At 43.9% G+C, this 19,884-nt stretch overlaps 1 protein-coding gene across 1 annotated transcript in view; it reads right to left on the reverse strand.

Moving 5' to 3' along the window:
- RAB6B (RAB6B, member RAS oncogene family) overlaps positions 1-19,884 on the reverse strand; it is a 57,458-nt gene that overhangs the window by 2,794 nt on the left and 34,780 nt on the right. The window contains exons 3-7 of the mRNA XM_077349096.1: positions 14,094-14,147; positions 10,994-11,099; positions 6,053-6,164; positions 5,614-5,707; positions 4,652-4,718 (exon numbers count right to left, since the gene is read on the reverse strand). Of these exons, the coding sequence (XP_077205211.1) occupies positions 4,652-4,718; positions 5,614-5,707; positions 6,053-6,164; positions 10,994-11,099; positions 14,094-14,147 (433 nt within the window). The remainder of the gene's footprint in view (positions 1-4,651; positions 4,719-5,613; positions 5,708-6,052; positions 6,165-10,993; positions 11,100-14,093; positions 14,148-19,884) is intronic.

The following is a 19,884-nucleotide window of genomic DNA, read 5'->3' on the forward strand; positions in this document are numbered from 1 at the left end:
GGAGAGGTGTGGGTGCAAATGTGCAGGCACGTCAACTCTGCACCTGCACGTTTGTGCCTGTTGGCGAGTGCTGCGCATTTGCGCCCATACGTCTCCCTTCAGTGCGGCATTCGCTGGTGGGCACAGGGTTTGCGGCTGTGCCCCCATCAGCATGGCGCTCGCCAGCGGGCACAAACGTGCAGGCGCGGAGCTGCTGCGCATGCAGGTTTGCACTCACCCCTCCCCACTGGCGCGCCAGCACTCACCCCTCCCCCCCCCTCCATGGCCCAGTACCGAGGGCCTCACGGCCCGGTACTGGGCCGCTGCCCAAGGGTTGGGGAACACGGCTCTCACCCACCAAGGCTTGCTGCAGCAATTCAGGCTTGCCTGGGCCCATTTGACATCTCCTCCATCCAAAAGCTGTTGAAGTATTTCTGTGTGTGAGAAGAGAAATCCTGGAAATTGGGAAGAAAGGTAAGGAATGGAGACCTGTCTGCTCAGCTGCCATCTTCCCTCATCCTGCAACAAGTTGGAAAGTAACTTCACTCCTAAATTCTCCTTGCTTAAGTACATGCAATTGCATTGGCTCGCTTTCACCTTTACAACTCCCTCCTGCTTCTTGCTCTGTTCTATTTATTTGTTTGCTTAGGGATTTATATGCTGCCCCTCTTGAACATGCCGTCTTGGGGTAGTTTACAGAAATTAAAATACAGTAAAAACCAAAATATTCAGTATATAAAACAATATAAAACAGATTAAAATTTAGAACCACAATCAGACATAGTAGCATCAGCCAAGTTACTGGAATTCGATGAGTTGTCTTTGCAACATGAAGTTACGTAAATCCAGGGATGGTGCAGGGAGCTGTCTTTCTTGTTTGCTTATAGAATTATGTATGCAATGTACAAGAGGACTAAGATTTAGGTGGCAGGAACAACACTTACTAGAATATTTAGGTGGCAGGAACAATATCACAGCCACCACTTACTAGAACTTGTTAGACAGCCAATTTGGTGTAGTGGTTAAGAGCTGTGGACTCTAATCTGGAGAACCAGGTTTGAGTCTCCCCTCCTCTACATCAGTGGTCCCCAACCTTTTTATCACCAGGGACCAGTCAATGCTTGACAATTTTACTGAGGCCCGGAGGGGGGGTAGTCTTTTGCTGAGGGATGCTGCTGCCGCTGCCTGAGCCCCTGCTCCACTTGCTTTCCTGCCGGTGCCCCTGACTTCCCGCTGCCCGCTGGGGGGCACTGCCAGCAGCCGAGGGGGAACCCCAGCCATGGTGGCTGCTGGAGAACACCCAAGGTGAGCCAGCAGCAGAGTGGCAGGGCAGCCCCCGAAGTAACAGCCTGGGAGGAGGACGAGGAGGAGCTGCGGCCTGGTAACGACTGATCCACAGACCGGTCCCAGTCCCCAGACCACTGCTCTACATGAAGCCAGCTGGGTGACCTAGGATCAGTCACAGTTCTCTCAGAGCTCTTTCAGCCCCACCTACAGGGTGTCCATTGTGGGAACAGGAAGACAAGGCAATTGTTTCAGGTAGTGAAAAGCAGGGTATAAAAAACAATTCTTCTAATTCACACCTAGTACCAGGAGCAAACCAGCTATTCCCACTCCAACCCAGAGCTGCTTTCACACCAATAGGCTTGTGCTTCAATCTTGGGGCGTGTGCTGGGACTTCATAGCCAAGCAATAGGACTTACTGGCTTAACTAGATCAGGAGGATAAACTGTGTATTCCCACCTACCTCTTCCCCTTTTGCAACTAATGAGACATTAGCCAAATGCCAATGAAGACTGACATGACTGAACTGCCAATTAAGAACCTCTCCCCGCCTTCATTCTGCAGGCTGCTAAAAGCAGAGACCAATTTCCTCAGTCTAATGCTTTACAGCTTTTTTTTTTCGGTCAAAAGAAAGGAGTAGGCAGAGAGATCCTTTGAAGTAGCCAGCTGACTCAGCTGACATCTGGCTATGGAGGAGCCTTAGGCAGAGTCAGACTAGTTGGGCGTCTGGGTCAGCACTATCTGCTTCTACTGGGCAGTGACTTTCCAGGGTCTCTTAACTGGAAGCTCCCCACGGACTGAATCTGGCGTCTTCTATCCATGTGTAAAGCATAAAATCCAACACTGAGCCACAGACCGTCACTTAAAACACACATCCAAGAATGCATGCAAAGGCATCTGGATGTCGTATTAGGTACAGACCTTCATGCCATCTTAGGTGTTTAGAAAAATGCCCAAAGGCAAAAGTAGGGGATTTATCCTGCAAGACACAACAACGCAGATAAATCTCCTCCTTCTTGCACAGCCCAGGCAGAGCTCTCGACAAGTGGTGCTGACATATGGAATATATGCTAAACAAAGTTGTGACCTCCCGTCCCCCCAGCTGACCTTCTCTAGCAATTAGGTTGGAAGAGTTTCTGTCACTCTCAGTGAGACTCCCTCTCTGTCTTCCGCCGCAGTGGGCTGGAGCTGAACGGCTGTTTATTTAGAGGATGCTCCGTAGTCCTACTGCTGCGTGTTACCTCTGGGGCAATCTGAGAGAAATTAAAGCCAGGCTCAGCAGCTGTGCATCCTTCTCTTGCTGCACATAACGCTGGAAGGCAGTTTTGACAGCAGAATCGACTGGTACAAGCTCCGGCCAGTCCTACAAACTGCAGGTTTGCATGTAGGCCCATGCAAAAAATACACCAACTAACCCCCTCAATATAGAAAAGCAGTGAGGTATGGGAAATAATGTTTCTGACATGCTGGTTTTCTAGATGCAGTAAAATGTAGAAAGAATTGGGGGAGGGGTATGTTGGAGAAGCTGTACCACTTTCTTCCCCCACCCCTCACTAATTAAATTGGCCAAGGAGAGGACATAGGAGCAGTTTCCTCTAGTCCAACATCCCATTTCACATAGCAGCCTACAGAGTCCAGGATCCAAGGGCTGATGTTGTCTCCTAGAGGAAAATGGGAACACTAATTTTTAGCTCTTTATGTTTTCTTTCAGGAAGGCCTCGTGACAACCAAAGAGGACTAAGAGGGTATGCTTTGAAAAAATTAGCAGAAAGAAAACACAGTCAGGAAAGGAATGTCCAAATGAAAATCAGAGTGCTTCACTTTATCACAAAAGTCCTCCTTGCATAGGCTTTGAAGGTTTCTTTCCAAAAAGTAATTAAAAAAAATCATGGTTCATTCTCCATCTCTCTCTCTCTCTTTTTAAACCCTAGAGCAAAAATTGGAGAAGCTCCAGATAAATTTGCAATCGACCCACATCAGAAGCTCAAATGGATAGAAAAGATCCAAGACAGTCTTTTCAACTTTTTTACTATTGAGAAACCCCTGAAACATTCTTCAGGCTTCAGGAAACCCCCAAAGTGGCCAGATTGTGTAGGATATGGTTGGGAAGCATAGCTGTGTACACTCCCACCCTTTCCCACCCCCTCAAGGCCCATCAATAGCCATTTTGGGGAGGATGTGTATGGGTCAATATGACCATATATGGTCATATCATCTAGGGTTTCACAAAATCCTGGTTGAGAAAGCCTGATCCAAGAATATGAATTTTATAATGTATCCCAAAGCATCTACAAACCATTGGGGATGCTGACAGGTACATTTGTCAATATCTATATCAAAGTGAGAATCTGAGCCAAGGTTAAGGGGGGAAGAATAATTTAGAGGCACTAAGAATGGAAATGGATTCTAGAAGCCAGGCAGAAACATGGGACAATGTACTAAATCCCAAGTAAAGATGTTAGAAGTCTTTAAAAATAAATTTGGTGTCATCATTTAGCATCAGTTTCCTGAACTCAGAGCCATACAAGTCAATAGGGATTTCTAAACCAAGATGGCTTCTAAATCATAGTGAAGAATAGCTATTAAAACCAGAAGAGGCAGTTACATGGATCATCTCCAGCCCTCCCTGCATAACCTCAACCAGGGAATGTCAAGCACTCCCTTCATAACAATTCCCCTTTACATTCTGCCAGCATCAGAGACAGAAAGTGGGTGTGTGTGTGGGGGGGGGGGGAGTCATTACTGCTATGTTTAATTTGGAAACCATGAACTTCTCTATAATAAATAACACTTAATTGGACCATATTCATTAGTAATGATGCTTTTCTTTTTGTGTTGATTCCATAACTGGAAAAGGGATTCTAGGTTCAGTCTAATGAGACCATTTATGTCTGCAAGGGAATAGCTGGTGGGTGCTTAGAAATCCCCAGGGACATTATTCCAGCAACCGGCTAAGCAGTAACTTGAGACATAATAAAATTAAGGACAGCACACGGTTTAAGGAATCTCAGCTTTTCTCAACAGGAGAAAACCTACTGTTCTGCATCATTGTTTCCAGGCCAACTTACCATATTCACTCATTTCTGGAGATACATTTATTGAGGGATCAAAATGCTCTCTGCTCTGACAATTTCTGATGATAGGGTGGCATGGAAGGATAAACCATGCCAGTTCCTATAGTTTTTGCCTGCTTTTGAACCCTTCTCTGAAGGCCGTGCAGAAGAGAAAGCATTTTTTTTTTGGGGGGGGGAGCTCACATTCACCCAACAAATCTATTGGAAACACCAAGCCTTGTTTGGTGTTTCCATCATTTCTAATCATCACATCTAAGCTTCTGAATGGAAAGGAACTTATGGAAGAAGAAGTCACTGTTATTACCAAAGGATACTCCCTTCTTTGCTCTTCTCTTGAACACTCTCCATTCCTGGCAAAGCTGAAGCAACACGTCGGAAGAGCTAAAACAATGTGCCGTATTGGATAAGAAAGGTAGACCAGAGGGAAGGGACAAGAAGCAAAACAATTATGAATAGGACTTCTGAGTTGCACTTTGGATGCAAAATGTAAGCAGCAAAATCAAAATGTGTGGGACACTGGTTAAACAAGCAGTAGGGAAAACTGGTTAAACAAGACTATTTGCCCACAGAAAACAAGAACAAGAACTGTTTATATATATCTCATGAGGAATAGTTCACTGGGACCATAAAAATGACAATAACAGTTTCTGGTACTAAAAATGTATGGGTGAAAAGACCCATCAGCCACAGAAACCAAAAAAGGATGTATCAAGTTGACGATGGCTGTCTTTTATTCAATTTTCAATTAGATGTCAATCTTTCAAATAAGTGTCAAAACAAGCTCCTAGGCATACACCCATTTTCACAAGCCTCTTCTGTAACACTGTCAATGTTTTACTTGTTCTTTCAGTTTCAAAATATTTTAGATGAAAGTATCCGATTAAAGTTAGGTTTGTTTTCAAATTACCTTTTACATTTTTTCTATTAGGGTGTACTGGCACGAAGTTCACCATAGTGTAATCAATTTCAATTTCAATGTCACATGACCCTGCTTCTTAAAAAATCTGTTCAGTACCATTTTGGTGAATTTTCAAAAGGAAGAATTGGCATGTCCTGTTACTCATACTTGACCTCTAGTCTCTCATCTTCCCTATTGTTTCCTGCCTGAAACTACTGAAGGATCAACTCATCATTATTTTTCTGTTCCCCCCGCCCCAAATGATTGGGTAGACATAATTTTCTTAATCTGCATGCAAAAAAGAACAAACTGGACCAAGCTCTCAGTGAAGTTCTTGCCTAGACATCTTTACCCCCCCAAAAAAGTTTTCTATCTTACCTGTTTTACATTGTATCCTGTTTTTGCACTTGTCTCAATAAACATGACATTCAGCTCTTTAGCTCTCTGTTCCCCTTCTTCAATTGTTATCTGCCTGGGATGGACAAACAGAACAAGGAAAATAGTAACTGTCTCACGGCAACTAGGAAATGGGGTTTATATGGGAACAGGAGAGAAGTCAGGAGTAGGTGTGTGGTGAGAAGCTGTCATAATTTCACCAGGCAAAGTCCTCTAATTTAACAATGCAACAGGGGATTCATGGATGGTCAACAATACAGGAGTTGTCACCCTAGAGAGCTGTTTCTATGACAACAAGAGGCAACCGAGCTCCTTTCTAATAAGTGGCTTATTGCTAGTCTTTGAGTTTCTTGTGATTCAAAGATTTTAATCTCCATTTTTCCCAAAAGAAGTTGCCTCCATTTAATTAGTTTCTATTTACCTCTTATCTGCAAGATCTGTTTTGTTGCCTACTAACATAATGATGACATCACTTCCTCTTTCTGTTCTAACATCATCAATCCATTTGGATGTCTGCTGGAAGGAGTTGAGATCTGTGTGAGAGAAGAGAAATAAGGAAGGCGGATATCAAACAAAGGCCAGTGTTCCAGTAGTGACAGCTTTGGTTTTTAAAGGCCTTACACTTCCACAGTGCACTTGGAAGTGGCAGCAAAAACACTCAAGATAAGAACCCAATGTGTCTGTTAAACCCCAATAGTTTGATTATCCTGAGTGTTATAATTCAACAATCTCCTGTTCCAGTCTGTTTCTCAAATTCTTTTGCAATAAAACAGCTACTTTGAGGTCCCCCAGTGTATGGCCTGAGCGGCTGAAATGTTTTCCTACAGGCTTCTCAACATGTGCTAAACCACTCAGTTCTCGCTTATACCCACAATTAAACTTTATTGGTCTTAAAGGTGCCACTGGACTCAAACTTAGGGCCTTTTCGCACAGGGATCTTTGTTGCAAATTGTTTGCGGAATGAAAAATCGCCATTTAAAATAGTGGAATTCGTCGTTATGCATACCTGCCTTTGTAGTGGAATCAGTTGCGTTTTTTAACGTTTCCCACAGGCTTCCGGTCTCGGCAGAAATCGCTAGAAAGGAAGCGCTATTGCCAAGCTCGTCCCGCCCCTGGCCGTCAAGCAGCCAATGGGCAGCCGTTAGCATGCTCCCAAACAGCCCCTTTCCCTTTAAGAAAGGTTTTTTTAAAAAAAAAAAACGACCCATAGCAATGAATCTAGGTAGATTCGTTGCTACAGAGAGACCCATCCAGCTGCCTAATGTGAGCTGTCGTTTGATTGTATGATCATTTGCACGCTGCCTCGAGTGATAAAAAAAAAATCCCCCCCCCCCTCTCATGGGCACGATTTTCGGCTGAATTTATTTGTAAAAAATAAAGGGACTTTATTTCAGCAAACGGGCTTTTCAGTTGTTTGTGCTTAGTGACTAAAGGTGAAGGACTGAAGCCAGGGAAGCCTCTAAACAGAAAGAGGCTCGCCGGTGCGTTTATCCCCGCTCGCTCGGAGAAAAAAAAATGGCGATCGCTTCGCCGGAAGTTTGGAGGAGAGAGCCAGGGGGAGGGACTTTGAAGAACCAGCAACAATGGTAACGCACAGATCTTTAGCGCTACTGTTGCAGATTGGTTGCAGGAGTGTATCGCTATCCGGAGGGTGAATCCACTTTTCTGGATTCCCCTGAAAGCGCCACAACGAAGCGCTTTTTGCTGATTGGTTTCAGGGTTGTTGCAGATTGTCTACGACGTCGTGGGTTATGTCAAATTAGTAGCGTTTCCAAATAGCAACCATTCTGCTACTTTGAAGCCGTGCGAAATGGCCCTTAGTTCTTATATCTGTTAACTCTTTTATTATCTTTAGGCTAATTTGCTACTATCCACAGGTCTTACTATGACCTAATCCAATCTTAGCTAGAATCGTTCTGTTCTGTTTCAGTGTATCTGACGAATTGTGGAAGCACACAATTAAACTTTGTTAGTCTTAAAGGTGTCACGGGACTCTCTCTTTGTTCTAATGCTTCAGACCAACACAGCTACACTCCTGAATCGCACTTGGAATTTAGTGTAAATGAAAGGACAGGAGGTGTCCACTCAGCCCGTCTCCTGCGGAATGCTCCTTCTACATGCACCTCCTTGTATTTTCCTAGAAAACTTGTCTATCAATTAGTGGAGAGAGGATTTAGTGCAACTATAGCAACCAAAGCATGGGCCTCAGAGTTGCCACAACAATCCATTCAAAGGAATGTTTTTAATGAGCCATTCCATCACCGGTCACCTGCCCGGCCCTGACCCCTTTTATGACTGCTTTGGCTGCCTCAGCTAACCAGGGACAGCAGAGGGTAGCGGATCTGATTTTTTATCACTTTTCTTTCCTCTTAAAATAATGGGAACATGGGACACAGTTCAGGCAGAACAAACAGGAAGAAATGGGTCCAGGAAAAAGTCTAGCTTCAGGGCTGGTAGCTGTAGAAAACTCCTATGTTTTGACACCTTTTACTGGGTAGTTCATTCAGACTACTTCTCATAAAAGGGAATGTCGTGTAAGAATCAGGAGGTCTGAGTTCCAATCCCTGTTCAGCCAGTAACCTCACTAGATAATTTAGGCAAGTCATTCTCAGCCCAATTTACCTGATGGAAGCACAGAATCATCAATACTGCCCTGAGCTCAATGGAGGAAGGATGGGATAAAAATGAGAGGCAGAGAACATTAGTGTGTGTGAGGAGGTTAGTGTGGTATAGAGGCTGGAATGCTGGGTTTGTGCCTGGAAGATTTGGGTTTGAATCCTGCCTCTGCCAAGTCACTGGTTGTGTTTTTGCCTGTTTCTCAGCAATTACTTGCCTTATAGGCTACTAAGGTGACAAATTCAAGCACTTTATAAGAACCAATTGTGTTATATACACATAAAAATGATATGATCCTAGGGAGCAGAGAATTTTGGAAGAGAGGTCAAGATTTATCCCTCAAATATGCGCTGAGCTTAAATAATGGTTTCAGATACTGTTGAAGATGTTCTATTACATCTTGCAAAGGATATTTCCCCCAGTGCTACTTTGGTGCCAATGCAAGGTCTTCTTCATGAACCCACATGTCTTGAGCTGATTTCAAACCAGCATCACACCTCTGAATGCACAAACCTATGTCACTTGTTGCCTCCTGAGTACAACTTAATTTGTTCCTGTATCTGTCCAGCAAGTCACCATTTGGACAGGATGTCCCAATGCAAATCTAAGTGCATCCAGGTATGACAGGTTACAGGTAGAATGCATAGTAAGATGTGGCCAGGTTCACTTATTGAGAGACACAATGGCATTTCTCATCCTGTGCTGAATTACAGCCAAGCCAATCTCTGTAACCTATTGCCAATCACAGCCGACAAATTTTGGCGTGAACATTATATTACTGATATATGAAAGCCATGTAAATACAGTGGTAAATACATTAAGACTCAAGACTGGAAACGTATAGAAAAAATGAATATCATTGCATGCAATTGTGACTTGACTGGTCAGACAATGGAGGCCAAAGCCTATTCCAGACCCAAAAAAATGTGGAAGACAGAGATACAAGTATTAGAAAGAAATACAAGAGTTCAAGCAAAACCACAATAAGGTACAAAAATGTTTGATTTTGGGAAGCGATGTAAACTAATGTGTCATTTAGACAGACATATCAAACTATTTTTCCTTTATAGGCAAGCAGCTTCTACAGAGGGGTTCTGCTCAAAGAATGGTGTTTCCCCTAATTTATCTGTAATCTTTCCCCAACCTGGTTTGGAATCATCCCTTTTCAAAGACTGCCATCCCTGTGTGTTTGTGCGACACCAGGACAGAAAGGTACATATTTTTAGGCAGGTCCTTTCCAAATCAGCACCCTTTTCCTGACTTCAGCCACTTCCACCTCTCCTGCTGCCAGCACCACCCCCCGCAAGGCTTTCTGAAGCTTTTTTTTTTCAACATCACTATAGAATTATAACATTATAACAATATATTCTGAATTCCCAGTTTTCATTTTTTTTAAGTCTCTAGCTCTTTTTGTTGTAGAGACATGTGCTTCCCCTATATGCCTTGACAATGTAGTGAGCTGTCAGTTGTATGTGGACGATGTCATGTGCAGGGACCGGAATATTCAGCTTGCAATCGACCGGCATGATGCTACATTTAATGAGTGCGGAAACGCCCTCTGTATCTAAAGTAGCTGCTTATTTTTTTAAAACAACGAAAGCTAGGAATTCAGAGGAACTGTTGGGTAGATTGATATAATGTTACAACAATGCTGTAGTAATATGTCAATGGCTGATTAAAAGAAAAACTTCAAAAATGGCTCCAGTGGAATGAGGAGGTTTAAATGGTTTCTGGTTTGCTGCAAAGGACCAAGGCAAGGAAGGCATAGGAAAACCTGCTGTGTGGATGCTCTTTTGCCAGTGCAAATGATAATACTATACATAGAATTTTCACTATGTGGCAAACAGCCTCACAATTAAAAAGAAGATACCTAAAGGCAAAGGCATCTGTCCCACTGCAGAGGCATTGGTTGTGGCCACAAAAGCTATACTGGTAATTATCACCATGGAGAAACAGCCAGAATGTATTTGTCTTAAATATGATGGGTTCTTGAGGTACTCCAGTGTAGTTCTTGTCTATTGGTTTCAGTCTAATCCTGAACTGAACGGTCATACAATTTGGAGACCAATGTTTATGACAGGAGGAAGCATTTTTTGTTCTCAACAAGATGAAAGAAATGACCAAAATTCTAAAGCTAAATTCTAAATTCTAAAGGATGTACTACATTATTCTCCTATTATAAATTCCCAGAGTCATGCAGTTGGCCACCACAGGAAAGACTTCCAGGCATAACCTATAAGAATGACTTGGCTGGAGCAGAACAAAATCCATATAGCATAGTATTCTTTAGACCTTGTTCTGCTTCAGCAAAGTTGCTCTTAACAGATACTCCTGAAGGTTTTTGGATTAGGAAGGAAACTTGGCTCTGTCATATTGCATTGCATTACAAATAAATATTTCAGTCAATACACCTAAGACTACCATCTAAAGTAGTCATTAATTCAAACTGTGACTATACAGTTCATTAGATCGTTAGGAACAACTGATATTTGGCATAAGAGACTCTAAAGACCAGGCCAGGGTCTTCAAGATAAAAGATGTTACCATGGTATGGAATGCAAAGAGGATGAAGTGGTGCTCTCTCCAATTCTAGCCTTTGCATATGGTTCCAAAAGACATCTACTATGTTGCTTCCTACAAGGGGGTCCTGCAGTGTACTATACTTTGAATGGTCCATTATGGCTGATCTAGATCAAGAAAGGGCAGTTACAACATGTGCAGACAACCACATGGAAATTTAACTCACTTGTGATGTCATAGACCACCACAGCTACTGTGGAGTCTCGAATGTAACTGGGGATCAAGCTTCGGAACCTCTCCTGGCCTGCTGTGTCCCAGAGCTGCAACCGCACCTATGGGGGGAGAGGAGGAGAGGACCAGACAAGATACGCAAGAGAAAAGACACACATAATTAGGAAGAGAAACAGCCCTGGAAGATGGGAAGAAAGGAGAACAAAAGAGACAAAGAACATATGGAGGAGGTGTTCATCATTTATCCATCAAAACAACCACATTCCTCTGCTGCAGAGAGAGGTGTTCATAGACTGTTTGACAGCCATGTGAATAAACGGTGCAATATAAGAACAGGAGGCAAAAAGTCACTGGGATACAACTGAAGAGCAGGTGAGAGGCATAATGCAATGGGTTTTACTAGATCAGGGCAATAGGCCATATCAGAATCATTCACTGCTGCAAAGGCTCTTTCACTCATAGGGGAAAATGGACTTGGGCAGTGTTTCCAAGCAAAGCAGTAATCCAGCAATACAGGTTTGAAAACAGCAGCCTAGATCTCCTCCTGCCCTGCCCTGGATAGCCCAAGTTAGTATTTGAATGCCATGGTAGTGTGAATACCATGGTAGAATACCATGGTAGTGTGACATAAAGGCAGGCAATGGCACCTTTGATTGTCTCTTGCCTTGAAAACCCTACAGGGGTTGCCATAAGTCAGCTATGACTTGATGGCACTTTCCATCACAACCTGATCTCCTCCAGTCCCAGGTCTGAAGGACCTCCGTTTGGGAGGGAGGGGCAGAACTGAACACTCTGCTGATGTAGTATGGACTGTTTGGAGGTGTTTCAGGCCCGTCTCTATTGCTGATTGAAGTCACATTAGCTGTGGGGTCTACAATATGCTTACTCTGAACAACTCAGCCAGCAGGATGATTTCTTGTGGGTGCCAAAGGAGAGGTCAAGAGCATCATCGGTACAGCACACCATTTTTTGGCATAAAAGTTATCGGCAAAAAACAAAACAAGACGTGTGCGTTTTAAAAACTAAGGTGCTTTGCCTAAGAAATGCTTGCTCACAGCTAATCTGAATGCTGGGATTTGACATCGCAATACACTTGGCTCCATCATTCCCGTAGATCTGGGGTATCCTTTGGAGGGAAGGGTGATGGAAATGAGAAGACCCTCTCAATTGTCTGCCACTGGATCAGAAGCAACCCCATGGGAAGGGCAAGGAAATCTACCAATGCTTTTTTCCTTCCTGTGTTCCTCCATCACTCCGTTTGTGGCTTTCATTAGAGCAACTGGAAAGCCCTGGAAACAACCCATTAGGTCCGAGATGGATGTCTGAGAGTACATTAACACTGCACGAGATAGTTAGCTGCTACTTATTAATGCAACAGCTGCTGTTTCTCCCTCATTAGAGCTAACTCCATTCCTCGTTGACATTGGGTTATCCTTGTGCAAAGTTCCCCCCAAATCTATAAATCATGACATTTTAACAGTGGGCTTCTCTCCTCACCCCCACCCCCGCCATCTATTGCTATTTACAAGGAAATATGTTGGAGTGCAGGCACTTAGGAAGGGCTTCCTAGCAGAGTGAATTGCTGCCCATCTTTGAAGAGTATGCTGGTCCACAGACTTCCTGGTCATAAGACAGATAAAATTGTTCCACTGGGATGGCACATTCCTGGCTTCTAAGGTGCCAAATTCCGTCCTGACATTCTTGACATCCCTTCCGGTGTAACCCCATCCTTTCCATACCCCTTACGAACCCAAGAGTTCAGCAATCCCATTCAGTACTTGTGAAAAGCCCATTCAACAACTCAGTGGGTAGAATTGGCCTGCATGGCCCAGCTATCACCTTGTTTGGTGAAGTGGTTAGGAGTGCGGACTTCTAATCTGGCATGCTGGGTTTGATTCCCTGCTCCTCCCCCACATGCAGCCAGCTGGGTGACCTTGGGCTCACCATTGCACTGATAAAACTGTTCTGACTGGGCAGTGATATCAGGGCTCTCTCAGCCTCACCCACCTCACAGGGTGTCTGTTGTGGGGAGAGGAAGGGAAGGCGATTGTAAGCTACTTTCAGACTCCTTTGGGTAGAGAATAATGGCATATAAGAACCAACTCTTCTTCTTCCCTGTTTTCAGACTCTCTAGGGTATTGTTCTAGAGGGTGACCCTTTCCATGGGCATGTCTAGCCCAGCTGCTTTCCCTCAGCAGCCAGCCATTGCAAGGCTCTTTCCATGTCTATCTATGATTTCTTGGCTGGAGTTTTTCTTTTGATAAATAGATCTGGGGTCTAAATAACTAAACATTGAAGAATCACAGTGCTTTCAGAGCACACCCGAAATCAATGCAGGCCCAAAGGTTGTCCTCAAAACCCCTGGCATAGGAGACAGTTTGGGGTGGTAGGGTAGGTCAGCACTAATAGAGATTGCTGGACTCCACAGGCAAGAAGCCACCCAAATTAATATTTTATAGGAACCTATTCCTCCCTCTGAAGCATTTTGTGCTTTAAAGCAGGGGTAGTCAACCTGTGGTCCTTCAAATGCTGGCAGGGGCTCATGGGAATTGTAGTCCATGAACATCTGGAGGACTACAGGTTGACTACCCCTGCTTTAAAGAGTAAACTTGTGATGATCTGAAATCTGTTCTACTAAATTTCATATCTCTCCGTTCCAATTTAGTTGAAATCCCGAGAAAAATTAATTCTTTTTTCTGTCCATGGGGCTCATGGCCAAATTGTCTGAAATACATATATATGATTCACAGGAAGTGATGGATCTTCTTTCATTTCAGTTCTGTCTCACAAAGACTGACAGCAAGTCATCTGTGAAAGAGCACAGAGGACAAGAAGGGGCCATGTGGAAACCTCTGGGCAGAAAGAGCAGCTTAAAGCCTCCTTGCCCCTAAAGATAAGGGCATTCAAAGAGCAAAGCCTCTGTCAAAGGTAAGCCAACAAGGTGATATGAAAGCACATAAGAAGATTATGTGCTTGCCAGTTTGGGCTGCTCAAAACATGGGGTTAGTCTGGAAAAATCTGCTTCCTTTGCCCGTTACTTCTGCCTTAGTACATAGCTTGAGAATGTCGATTTTTCAGCAGTGCCTGCCACTTACTGTCCGGTCTTCCAAGTACATGGTTTTAGATAAGAAGTCGATTCCAATTGTAGCCTGCAAGAGAGGAAATGGAATAATGGTCAGCACTCATTCTGGGCCAAATGATTTTAAATTACCCACCAGAGCTGGGGTTGGAAGAGCTACTGTACGTGCACCCAGGGGCTTTTCAGGCATACCTAGTGGGAGGGAGGCTGTCAGGTTTTTTCTTCTTGGAATGGCAGCCCCCACCGATACCAAATAATAAACTGTTATAGGAAGTCCTTCAGTTTCAAAAGCTGTTCCTTTTGGTCTGGATGAGGCTGCTGATCAATAATCACAGGCTCAACCCCCCCCCCCACCACCTTGCACAACTAAAGGCCCATCACTTAAGATCATATCCCTGATCTGGATTTTAGTATTCGGTGATTATTTGCAGCATTGATAAGCATCACATAGTAAGTATAACACCTGCACAGCTTTGCCACCATTTCCTCATTGCGAGCATCCAGAGGGGTTGAGCTATGAGCTAGAAGTAAAAGTGACTATGGCTAAATGGACGATGTCAGCAGCATACCTTGGATGACTTAGTCATGAAATGTATTATGGGATGGCAGTTTGGGTGAAAATCTTACTGAGAGTGCATGTGGTGGTTGAGTGCTTGGCTTCCAGCCCTGGATGTGGATTCCAGCGGGGTTCATGGCCGATGAGTCCAAGCATGTCTCTTTGTTGCAGAATTGACCAAAGCAATCAAAGGAAGCAACCTCCAGAGCTCAGGCACTGAAGCACTCTAGCTCAGGGAGTCTGGATTTCAAATCACATCTGCTGCTGGGTTTGAGCTAATTAATGAAAGAGTATGTGCTGCAGTCTGCTTGAAGGATGCTCTCCAGAGGCAGCTGGCCAGTGTTTAAAAAGCAAGAGAGCACCAGCTCCTTGTAGCCTGCTCTGTACAATGAGCTGAATTCATCCAAGTGTTTGGGAACAGAAAGCTGAGAGAATCTATCCATCTTTTGCTGTCAGAACCATAAGGCTGCTGTACACTGCTGTAACCTTGGCTATCTGGGAACATGTCCTCAATTGCAAATGTGAACAGGGTAAAGGAAGAGATGGAACTTAAATCGAGATGGAAGAAACCCTACATTCATAGCACCCACAGCCATCTAGGTTGTCCCTGACAGACACTTAGGCCTGTCACTGCCCATCACATGTTGTCATGAGAAATGGCACTTTGACACACAAGATTACAGAAGAGAAACAAGGCAGATTCCCTGTCTCTGTAGAGGAAGGAAACATAAAAGTCAAGTCAGACAGGTTTGATCAGCCTTTCTCAACCTTTTGACCTTGGGGCGTTGTGTATGTGGACATTGGCCCATGCTTCCTGTTATTCAGATACAGTGTAACCAATCAGGAACCATTCTACTTATATGTTATATCCAATGAAATGCATTAGTGAAGGTCCAATCACAAGGCTCCGTTAAGAGCCAACCAGGTTGCTTAGCAGGAAGCCTAAAGTGTATAAAAGTTCATTGGGTTGAGTGTCTTACTGTTTGGTGTTTAATTGGGGTTGGTGTTGAATAAAGAACTGAGCTGTTGAGGATACTGTGGGGCTTTACGCACCGGGATCTTTGTTGCAAATTGGTCACTGAATGAAAAATCGCCATTTAAAATAGTGGAATTCGTCGTTATGCATACCTGCCTTTGTAGTGGAATCCAGTTGCGTTTTGTAGCGTTTCCCACAGCTTCCGGTCTCGGCAGAAAAGGAAGCACTATTGCCAAGCTCGTCCCGCCCCTGGCCGTCAAGCAGCCAATGGGCAGCCGTTAGCATGCTCCCAAACAGCCCCTTTCCCTTTAAGAAAGGTTTTTTTTAAAAAAAAAAACAGACCCATAGCAACGAATCTGGGTAGATTCGTTGCTACGGAGAGACCCATCCAGCTGCCTAATGTGAGCCGTCGTTTGATCGTATGATCGTTGCCACGCTGCCTCGAGTGATAAAAAAAAAATCCCCCCCCCTCTCACGGGCCCGATTTTCGGCTGAATTAATGTGTAAAAAATAAAGGGACTTTATTTCAGCAAACGGGCTTTTATGTGGTTTGTGCTTAGTGACTAAAGGTGAAGGACTGAAGCCAGGGAAGCCTCTAAACAGAAAGAGGCTCGCTGGTGCATTTATCCCCGCTCGCTCGGAGAAAAAAAAATGGCGATCGCTTCGCCGGAAGTTTGGAGGACAGGCTCAGGAGGAGGGATCACGGGTAACTTTGGAAGATGTCCGGACACCACCAGGAGGTTGGCAATCCTAGAAAGACCTGAGAATATATTTCCCATGGTTGGAAATAGCTGTTAGGACAAGGGGAAACCTGAGAAGAAAGGAATCCTTGTGCAGGCTGTGCACAGTACCTGCACTGGATCTAGGTATAGTAGCTCTTGGCTAAGTATGCCATCCTCCAGGTGGGACCTGGGGATCTCCTGGAATTACTGCTTATCTCCAGACTACAGAGATCAGTTTCCCTGGAGAAAATGACTGCTTTGAAAGGTAGACTCTGTGGCATTGGACATTGTCCTCTCTTGCTTGAGTATCTGAATCCCTTTGCTTGCAGCAGCCTTCCTCCAGCCATTTTCTGCTGGTCGGGCTCTGAGAAGAAAATCTGAGAGGGAGGAAATGGGAGGAGCCAATCAGGGGAGTGCAGCAGATTCAGCTCTTCCCTCCCATCCCTTTTCCATTGTGTGTGAATTCAACAAGGCCATTGCAGGCCAGACACTGTACTCCTGATTCCTCTTCAGGTTAATTATATATAAAGGGCTTTGTGTTTATCCAGTTCTGCTTTCCCAGACCTCCTTGGTAACAGTTAGTTGGGTCAGCAGGCATACCAGATAGCTGCACATTCTCCCACCTAAATATTAACTCTCATCTTATTTACAAGGCCGTCTGACTCTCCAGAACAACTGAAGACGAAATTTGGTGCCTGATGGTTTGGGATCCAAGCTATAGCAAAGACAAAGAGACAGGTGAGACAAGCAATGTGTTGAGTGTATGAATGGCAGTGCCATCTTAATATTTAGTGATATCCTCCTAACTCCTTTGAAGTTAATGGGCTTAGAAAGGTGCAACTCCCTTTATGGTTTATGAGTCCAGCAGCACCTTTAAGACCAAGGAAATTTTATTCGAGACATAAGTTTTTGTGTGCAAGCAGACTTCTTCAGATAAGCTTAAACTGAGTTGCAATGGACACCAGCCCCAGACTGGACCAATCCTGGGCTGGCTTGATTTCGCTCCCTCCTGCTTCAAAGTGAGAGAGAATTAAATCGATTGGTTAATTGCTTGCAGCAATTTTAGCCTAGCAGTTTGGTGGGTCTGCTCATCAGCAGTTAGGTTTAAATCACCCATTTCACATTCCCTCGTTTGGAGGGGGAAGTGCAATGGATAACTGATTGGTATAGCTGAATACGCCTGAATAAAAGATGGAAACAATTGGTTTTTATTTGGGTCAGCTATACCGGCAGCTGAAACAGATCAGAGAATCTGTATTTGACTTTAAAATATTTAAAAAAATACCAGTAAGGCAGTTTTCCAGTATCTTTCAGTTTAGGTAAACCAAAAGCACGCACCTAGTTTGTACCACATTACAAATGCTTCTATTGAGTATTAACAATGATCAGGCATTCACATAAATTGTATGACAAGGTTGAATTAATCCTCTTGAATGGAAATGACCTAAGCGGCACTTTCAAGAGGGAGGAGAGTGAACAGGTCACTTTTAAAATACAGACGGTATGCACCATTTATAAAGGTACTTCATAGTCAAAGAGAGTGAAACCCCCCAGCAACGATTATAAAGACAGATATGCCACTATGAGCTACAACAGGATCAGATGCAGCAGATATGGTCAAGGTTTATACTAGCCCAAGGCAACAAAAATGAAATGACAGAAAGAAGTACTTTTCATGGGAAGATTAGCAGCACAATCCTAAACAGAGTTACACCCTTTAAGCCCCTTGACTTCAACAGACTTAGAAGCCTGTAACTTTGCTTAAGATTTTTAGGGTGCATCTACTTCCTGATTTTTAGAAGAAGAAAAAACACAAGCAGATGACCTGCAAGGACTTGTGGGACGCATCTCATTTTCCTCCACCTTACTATTTCCTCCTTCCTTCCTCTGAAACCCCCAATAACTTCTCCCCTTTCTCTGCTTCCTTCTCTCCTTCCCACCCAAGACAACTTACATTTATCTGCCCCCATCTACAGCTTTCCCTCCTTTCCTCCCACTGGGCAATCTCTAACCAGGCTGCATGGTGCCACTCACTGCACCAGGGGAACCTGCAATGGCTTCTGTTTGTTCATGGCCCCGATATCCGGATTTAAGTATCCAGAGACAGTACTACATTGAGAATTAGAAATACTGATATTGGGTTGGGATCCAGAGGAAAATATTTACTGCCAGAAGGAGAGGATGTTTTTTTACTGATTCCATACTCCTACACCAATTCCCCTCGCATGCTGCTCCTACAGTTCTCTTGTTCCCAAAATGCGATATATTCTCGGCTGAAGCAGGAAAAATCTCCCTCCACTGAATAATTTTTTTTGTCAGCAGTGTTTTTGCACAGAATCTAGCTCATTCAAGTCCTACATGTCTCACTTTTTGGCTCGCCACCTGCTGCTGTGAAGATAGAGCACTGAATATATCTTTCCCAGCCTCAGTCATTCAAAGGGTTCCAAATGATGAGATAACACTTTTAGACGATATATAGTTTCTAATCAGGAGGAATAAGTTTTTAAAAATGCAGGTCTGTCAGCAAGAAAAAAAACTTTATGATATACACAAGCTGGTTGTTTCTTTCTTTTTAGAAATCCATTTACAAATTAAATCAGAGTCCAGACCAACAAAGATTTGTTCAAGGTGGATATCCTCTGGATGGAGGAGCTTAACAAAGAATAAATCTTTGTTGGTCTTAAAGGTGCTACTGGACTCTGATTGTGTTGTGCTACTTCAGACCAACACGGCTACTCATTTGAATCTATCATTTACAAATGGTTAATTGTCACAATCCAGAGGCAGGCAATGGCAAACCTGAATGTCTTTTGCCTGGAAAACCCTGAAGGGTTGCCATTAGTCAGCTGTGACTTGACAGCAAAAATATATATTTTTAAAAAATGCAGGTATATGAGGGCACACAGGATGTCAGTATTTTTATGTGCTTTGGTGCTTTTTAAGGTGAGGTTGCCACTTGGCAAGCTCCAAAATAAGGAACAGATTGTGGAACCACAGGAAAATGACATATTAAGTAGGTCAAAACCAGTGCTTCTAACAGACTGACCATCTCCTTGGCTTTCTAGTTGCACGATAGCTTCCCCCATTCCACTTCTTGGTGGGAGGTGGGAGCATTTGGTCTCACAAATCTCGTGCTTCAGTGAAAAACTGGAGAGCCCTGACACAGGCTTACACTTTCTGCAAGGACTTGGTCTTAATGTGCTGCCTCTCAGTTAACACTTTACCACCTCAGGAGAATGGAAGAACTGAGAGCCATGATATCGCTTTGATTCTGTAAGGCCCAAGGAGGTCATCATGGGAATGAGGCAGTTTGACAAGGGAATCAATCTAGTTTGCTCACACAAGACCCACTCCTGTGATGCATTTTAAATTGTTTGTCAAAAGGTGAAAGGGGAGTTTGTTTACTCCACTAATCTGAAACATTGATTGAGTCAGGTGGTTCGTTAAGCCTAACATGGCAGAGGAAGCAACTGCAGAAAGCTGACTGAAAAACCTGTAAGCACATTACCTTAGCGTGTGCCTCACTGTTCCTGTAAAAGAGGACGGGGAGCAT

Source organism: Paroedura picta, chromosome 8 (assembly GCF_049243985.1).
Source record: "Paroedura picta isolate Pp20150507F chromosome 8, Ppicta_v3.0, whole genome shotgun sequence".
Classification (NCBI taxonomy): Eukaryota; Metazoa; Chordata; class Lepidosauria; order Squamata; family Gekkonidae; genus Paroedura; species Paroedura picta.